This window comes from Rhinichthys klamathensis, unplaced genomic scaffold (assembly GCF_029890125.1).
Source record: "Rhinichthys klamathensis goyatoka isolate OS25496 unplaced genomic scaffold, OSU_Roscu_1.1 h1tg000170l_1, whole genome shotgun sequence".
Classification (NCBI taxonomy): Eukaryota; Metazoa; Chordata; class Actinopteri; order Cypriniformes; family Leuciscidae; genus Rhinichthys; species Rhinichthys klamathensis.
The window spans coordinates 676,874-684,334 of NW_026606701.1; the positions used below are offsets into that span (position 1 = coordinate 676,874).

Genomic DNA, 7,461 nt, shown 5'->3' on the forward strand with positions numbered 1-7,461 from the left:
ATAACATTTTAACACAAACTAGTTATAATGTCAATATAGAATTTATTTAAAAATACATATTATATTGTTAGAAGTTGTGTCCCCTAATTTACAGCAATGGATGTCGCTCCTTTAAGAAAAGGGACAATTCTATTTGTACTACTTTCTGTGTAAAGGTCATTGCAGATTGTGGTTGATCTTTTGATAATCTTATTAATATTCCTAAAATGCCCCCTGATCTTGAAAATATCATGATGGCAGCAGTCATTTTAGAAAAGTCTGAATTTGTGCTTAATACCCAGGTGGAAATACAGACAGAAGTAGTTTGCACCAGTGGCATAAGCACAGTATTTGACTAAAAAAATAAAATAAAAATGGCTTCCATTTTACTGAATAGCATAATAATTCAATTTAAATACATAGCACTAAATTGTATTATTTAAAAATATATATATATATTCACAAATTCTGCCTATTGTTTGCCACTTCAGTTGTCCTATTACTAAAAACCAATACTGTTTTAATGTTAAATAATAAATATTAGATTAATATAAAGTTGTAGTTTTTTGTGAGTGTATATAAAATCACTTTTAAACCAGAGTCTGGCATTGATATTGGAGGAACAAAAATAATAATATTAGATGCTTGCTGTAAACATTTATTCATCTTGCAGGCGTTTTCTTATATTCTGATAAACATGTACAATATTTTCATTTCGATTACAGAGATGGATTGCGTATTTGGATATTTTCAGAAGGAAACTAGAACATAATCACTTTTCTAGAATAAACCTTATTTTAAATAAAGTGTGTTTTTATTGCCGTAGGCTTTTCCTGTTTTCCAAAACCAGATTTGGTCTGACGCTGACATGTGGTTGTAGCCTTTGGTATCGGTCATATCAAGCAGTGGTAATCCTGTAAAATTCCACTATTTTTGAAGCAATAATCTAAAAAAAAAATGTTTTGGAATCACAAACAGACTGACAGTGGGTGATGTGCAATATAAGTCGTGGGATGTGAATCAGTCTTCTCATCCTCTGGGTCCACATAATCAAATAAGCCAATGTAATCCTTTTACTGGGGTAATAGCAGGATTCATTTACAAACAGCAGCATAAATCTATATTAATGGTGGATTTGCATACATCCATGACACTCTGAAAATGTCTTTTACATTATTTGAATGAATGTATGAATGAATTCTCTGAACTAAAAATATATAATTTACATAGACATAAACCTCTCTCTCTGTGTGTGTATATATATGTATAGTTTTATATAATTTAAGAATGATATAGAATTATCTATTTAACATAATAATTATATTTGTCTAAAAATGGTATTATTAATTTTTTTAAATATTTTTTTATTAATAAATCTCCCCCAGCATGTGCATTTGTTTTTGAATTTGGCATATATTTTATGCTAATTCAGAAAATGCCATTGAATTGTAATATCTGGCTAGTGTGTTTAGATAAAGATTTCAAATATTGGCTCGGGATATTCAAATTCAGTATCGCCACTGTGTGATGTCATGATGATATTAGTTTCCAATTTCACAGTCTTGCAATCCTTTTTGGCACATATTAGTTAGAATGCTGTGAGTAATTAGTCATAAATTCAACAGTGAGTGATGACATGAATAAATCCTAATGTAAATATGCAGGTCCTGTGTCTATAGTGAGTCTCAAGTCGGTTGTTTTTGTCCCCTTATACAGGCGTGGGGCTTCCAACACCATCCTGTGACTCTAGCACAATGACATTGGGATCGCTCACTGTTACCGCACCATAGATAGAATCAAACGGCACATCATCTTCTTCTTTCATTCTCTTGTAGGATATGTTTGTATCATCATCATCATCATCCTGCATGAGGTCCTGTTTATGTAGTACCTCTGTCCTGTACATGCGGTAAACCAGAATGAAGATGCCAGCCTCTGCTGCCTGGAAGAGTGCGTACAGCAGAGGAAACATATACATGCCTCCCATCAGCTGCGGAGGGAACGCCAGCTTCAGGATGGCTGTGCAGAGCTGCACGTTCTGACATCCGGTTTCTAAAGACACAGTCCTCCGACTGTTGGGGGGCAGGTCGAAGAGCGTGGCCAGGCCGTATCCTGCTGCGTAGCCGGACATGGGCATGAGCACGGCCACCAGGTAGACGGAGGCAGGGATGGTGGCCAGCAGCTCCGGGCCCAGCATAGTTCCAGTCATGATGAAGAGCATCAGCAGAGTGACCAGGAGAGACCACAGAGACACCTGGAGCACAAGCACAAAGCATAGGCTGGTAAATCTTACACACAGTCAAGTCAAGTCACCTTTATTTATATTAGAGCTTTTTACAATACAGATTGTTTCAAAGCAGCTTTACAGTGATAACAGGGAAATAATGCAACAGAGTTTGTTTCTGCTGTACAGCAGGTCAAGAAGGAAATAGCGTCATAGACCAGCTTAAGTAAGTTCAGTGATGGTTCAGTTTTGTTGAAAAAGGTTATTCATTTAGTTCATTTACAAATATAGCCGCTCTGGAGAAAACCGTGATGTCATCGTCCAGCTCAGATCAGTTCTCATATAATGCAGGCAGATCAATAATATTGTTGAATAGTAAGTGTCATACAGACATATACAAGGGTCAAACTGTCATACAGATCTCCTTGAAATTTCTCATCAGAATTTATACAGGCTATTGATCCATTTAGTTTATTTGAGTTATTTAGCAAACAGAATCTGCAATATTTTCTAGGTGTAATGGACATATTCTCACAATATTTTTATTTTATTATATGGATCTAATGGACATTATTATCACAATATTATTTTTTAATGGACGTAATGTATTTGCACAATATTTTGATTGTATTTTCTGTGTATAATCAAAATATTTTTTACTTTATATTCTGGGTGTAATGGGCATATTCTTACAATATTCTTATTTTATTATATGGGTCTAATGGACTTATTATTACAATATTATTTTTTTAATCAATACTTTATTTTCACAATATATATATTTTTTTTTTAATGGACATATTCTCACAATTTTTCTAAGGGAGACAATTTCTAAATATTTTAAACATTAAGCTATCCTTAAACAACCAATCCCAAGGTTATTGTAGTTTTTCAATTTTGCTATAAAATTGCAAATTTGCTTTCATCTAAAACTTGTTCAGTTTTGGTTAGTTTCATTAATGGTTTTGTTATTTTTAGTAAAACAATTTATTTTGTGAACACATTTCTATTTAGTTTTTAGATATTTAGTTTCAGTTTTAGTTTTGGTAATTATAGTTTAGCAGAGTTAACAGAATATTTCCAGCGTAGACCAAAGCAAGACAATTATTTTAGCAAAGTTTAATGTTTGCACAGTTCACAGTTAACTCTTATGCAAACCTCTTAATATTTAAAAAATAAAATAATGGTTTGAGATTGAACAAAGAACCAAACAAATACAAATTAAAAGTATAGTAAAGTATAAATTACTATAAAAAAATAATAATTATGAAACATTCAGACAAACTCATTCATATTCAAGTCCCACTTTAGTCAATAACTGTATCCCTTAAAACTCATCTTTGATCACCAAAATGACATGTAAAAGTTTTTTTCCTTGTAAAAAATGTATTCATGCCTTAAAATATCTTGAATGTAACTCTACACCCTTGCCTCATTTAGTATACCTGATTCTATAAATATGCAAATTAGCCGCGCCTCCACTCACTCACACCAGCTTAGAGATCCACTCGTAGTTTACTATTTTAAGATGCCGAAAAACATCTGGCAAGGGGACTGCCGATGAAAACTAGCCTGTGGCTAACTCGGGTACGCTTACATTTGTTCTGAATGTTGATCAGTGTACATTGTCCCTTTTCAAATAAACAAATACATTTTTAAAAAATCACACGTTGACGTGATTGGTTAGTAGTCTTTGACAAAAACACAATATTCTCACCTTTTTGCTCAAAATGTTGCTTTTTTTTATTAAACTTACCCACATTCCAGTGTTTATAGAAAACTTTAGTATTAACTTTTTCTTTTTTTTAAAGCAAAAGGTTTGTTCTTTCTTTTGATATATTGCATGTTCAGATATTCATACAACAAAATATTCTGGGGGCCATGAAAATTTTGTGAAAATTATCAAAAATGCTGGAGGCAACTTTAAAAAAAAAAAAAAAAAAAAAACGCTGGCGGGGAAAGAGTTAAATGTTTAGCTACTTCCAGTATTACCTAGGCACACACTCTTTCACTGTAAAAACTAAAAGCGTTGTGTTGGAATTCACACTTATCTTCAGTGAACATTAAGCCCTGCCGCCTTTGATCTGATCGTTATTTTGACAATGACCTCCAGGTAGAACGTCACGGGTTGCCATCTCGTAAGCCGGCTGCTGTTTAGGGGGTGTTTGCATAGACAGTATGGCTGTTTGCTACAGCTCTGCATAGCCTCATGGGACGTGCTGATGATGTGTGATGTCTGCGCGAGCAGGGTGCGCGGAGGTATGGAAATGTTGACAGGCTGGACATCGTATCATTGCATTCGGACCAACTGCAATGATTTGGCAAAAATGTTTTGGTCCTGTGACTTCCACAGAAGATATGTGCACGTTTTAATATTAAGACCACTTCTATGATTTATTTATATCATTATATTGAGAGAGTTTCAACCAGTATAACAAAAAGTGTTTATAAAACAAACTGCCTACCCTACCTTTAATTACAAAAATGATTATTTATTTTTGCTAATTATTTTATTTCAGTTAGTTTTGTTTTCAGTTGTTAGTTTCGCTTAGTTTTAGTTTTTAATTTCTTACGACAATTTTATTTTATTTCAGTTTACGAAGGTTTTTTGACCAATCGTTTTAGTCAGTTTTTGTTTACGAAAACAATGTGATGTACTTGGTAGACATTACCCTGGTCGAGAGGAACTGCTGTGAAGATGGCACTGTGTAACAGGATTCAGCGGGCAGCAATTAGCCGTAAAGGGTTTTCATTAATAAGTCTGGGAACAATTGATGTGACATATTTAGGTATGTATGGCCTGGGGAATAAATCCTGAAAAGAGTGAATGGCACAGACAGACATGATGACACTACTAGGAGAAAAGTGCAAGCCATGATGAGTGACAAATCAGCCCACTTTTATGCACTCCACTTTCCCGTCGCACCCACCCCCCAACAGCCTCTATTCCTTTATCACACACTCTGTCACCCCCACCCCTCCGCCTCTCTATCTCACAGTCGCCACCGTGCTCTTCTGACCAGGCTGTTCTTAGATAAGCTCAACTGAAGGAGGAACCCATGTGACGCCACTTCAGTCTCCTAATGGCGCAGAGATTGTGGACGTTAAGACCACATATGATAATCCATCACCAGTGATATTTAAGAAAAGACAGCATAATTCAGCATAATCATAATTCTAAAATATTTTCTTATGATGAAGATATTCCACTAGTGACTCCTCTAAATCAACTGTCTGATGTTTCAGTTTCCTTTTCCTAATAGGAAATGCGAGCAGCTGTGGCCCTACCTTGAACCACTGTTAGACAACTGAACATGTTTTTGTTTTTTTGCATTTAGTCACCTTAATGATGATTTCTGCCACTCGAGCATAGCGCTGTCTGAGCCAGACCCCGAGCCCGATGGGAATGAGGGTGCTGCAGAGAGTGAGAATGATCGCGCCGAAGGGCAGAAGGTTGACCACGGGTGTGTTGATCCAAGCGCGGCTGTACATCCACAAACACAGCGGCATGAGCACGAGCGCCAGGACAGTGGACGAGATGGTCATGACGATGCTGGAAAACAAAACCCACCAAAAGCAATGTATTACCAAGTCAGGCAAACAGTTGACGCGTTATTCTGACCTTTATTTAATTTATGTGTTATGCACTCAGTGTCATTATCTCTCGATATTGTAATTTGGTCAGAATGAAAAGAGATTAATAGGCCTACTGACAAATATTAAACCACAATTATGTGTAATGTCCAAAAATCCATACATATTTAAAATTAAATATTTTTTAACACATTATCATCTTTTTTTATTGTTGACATTCTCACAATATTTTTTTTTATTTTCTGTGACATATCTGTATATTCACATATACATTTCTTCGCATTTTAGGTGTGATAGCCTATACAGTTTTTCTTTAATGAGCCTAATAACATATTCTCACAATATTTTATAATATCACAATCTTTTTTCACAAACATTTTTATGCACTCTTAAAAACAAAGATTATTTATTGTCATCGGTGGTTCCACGAAGAACTTTTAACATTCATCGAACCTTTACATTCCACAAAAGGTTCGTTATAGTGGGAAAAGGTTCTTTAGATTAAGATGTTCTTAACTAAAAAATAATGGTTCTTTTAACAACTGTTTACTGAAAGGTTCTTTGGGAAACCAATAATGGTTCTTTAATGGCATCAATGCAGCAACAACAAAACAAAACACAATCCCTTTGAAGCCTTTATTTTTAAGAGTGTAGTTGATCACCAGACGGATGTAATAGACATCATAGCTACCTGAGGTTCATCTCGCCGTTGACCAGCAATGACATGATGTTGGAGAGGTTTCCTCCAGGGCAGCAGCCGCAAAGCAGCACAGCCATAGCGGCCACATCATTGAGGGAGAAGGCCAGAGCCAGGAGGAAGGCGATGAGGGGCATGAGGACAAACTGGCACAGCACCGCCAGCAGGACTCCTATGGGCTTTCGGATGTGCTCGCCCAGCTGACTGAGCTCCACCGTGCAGCCCAGCCCCAGCATGGTGAAGCACAGGACAAAGCCAACAAACACATTAATCCAGTGACTCAATGGTGAATCCCAGAAAGCCACAATCAGGTGAGTGGGCTCTTCAGAGGGCGAGAATGGACCCGCCAGGAGCCCCGCTGGAGCCACGTCAGTCCTGAAGCTGCTGAGCACGAGAGACAGCGGCTCTTCTGTGGCGCGCAACTCTGCCATGGGAGGCTTCTCCGAGAAGCTGGCTGGGTCCTCTGTGAAGTTCAGAAGTCGCGTGAGCGCGGCGGTGTTTGGCACGCTGCTGGAGGTCTCCATCGCGTCTCTAGAGCACTGCAGCTCTCCAAATGAACCTTCAGTCTCCGCGAGTATCTCCTTGACCTGATGATAAAGGCGCGCGGTCCCCTAGCGGCGCAGGATCATTGTAAGTCTGTCAGCAGTGACTTAGGGACACTAGGATGTCCAGCGCTGAGCGCGCGGTGTCACCGGGAGGGGTTTGGCGTAGCGCGCGCGTCACCAAGAGCCATTACAGGCTCCAGCCACAACAATTACCTCAGAAACTGATCACAAAGACACATTTCTGGAGAAATTCGTTGAAACTGGATTGGAACATGACCGTTGGAACTTAAACGTTTGTTATTCCGCACTAATATGTTAGGATCTTTATTTCAATTCTGTGTCATGCACTTAGTAGCTAATAATTTAATGAATGTCTTTATTTTCATTAGGTCAGAATTACCAATAAAGAGCATACTGACAAA

At 37.3% G+C, this 7,461-nt stretch overlaps 1 protein-coding gene across 1 annotated transcript; it reads right to left on the reverse strand.

Moving 5' to 3' along the window:
• Positions 1-1,039: 1,039 nt before the first annotated feature.
• Positions 1,040-7,192, reverse strand: slc10a4 (solute carrier family 10 member 4). Its single transcript, XM_056259830.1, has 3 exons — positions 6,489-7,192; positions 5,546-5,756; positions 1,040-2,233 (listed from the first exon to the last, which is right to left on the reverse strand). The coding sequence occupies exons 1-3, from the start codon at positions 7,016-7,018 to the stop codon at positions 1,688-1,690; spliced, it is 1,287 nt and encodes a 428-aa protein (XP_056115805.1). The 5' UTR covers positions 7,019-7,192; the 3' UTR covers positions 1,040-1,687.
• Between the last annotated feature and the right edge of the window lie 269 nt (positions 7,193-7,461).

Bases quoted from the DNA above. Each gene is read 5' to 3' on its own strand.
- slc10a4 (XM_056259830.1), bottom strand. From the start codon at position 7,018: ATGGAGACCTCCAGCAGCGTGCCAAACACCGCCGCGCTCACGCGACTT. The intron at 5,757-6,488 runs GTAGCTATGATG...TTTGTTTTCCAG, and splicing joins AACGGCGAGATGAACCTCAG to CATCGTCATGACCATCTCGT. The intron at 2,234-5,545 runs GTGACTAAATGC...CTTGTGCTCCAG, and splicing joins TGGCAGAAATCATCATTAAG to GTGTCTCTGTGGTCTCTCCT.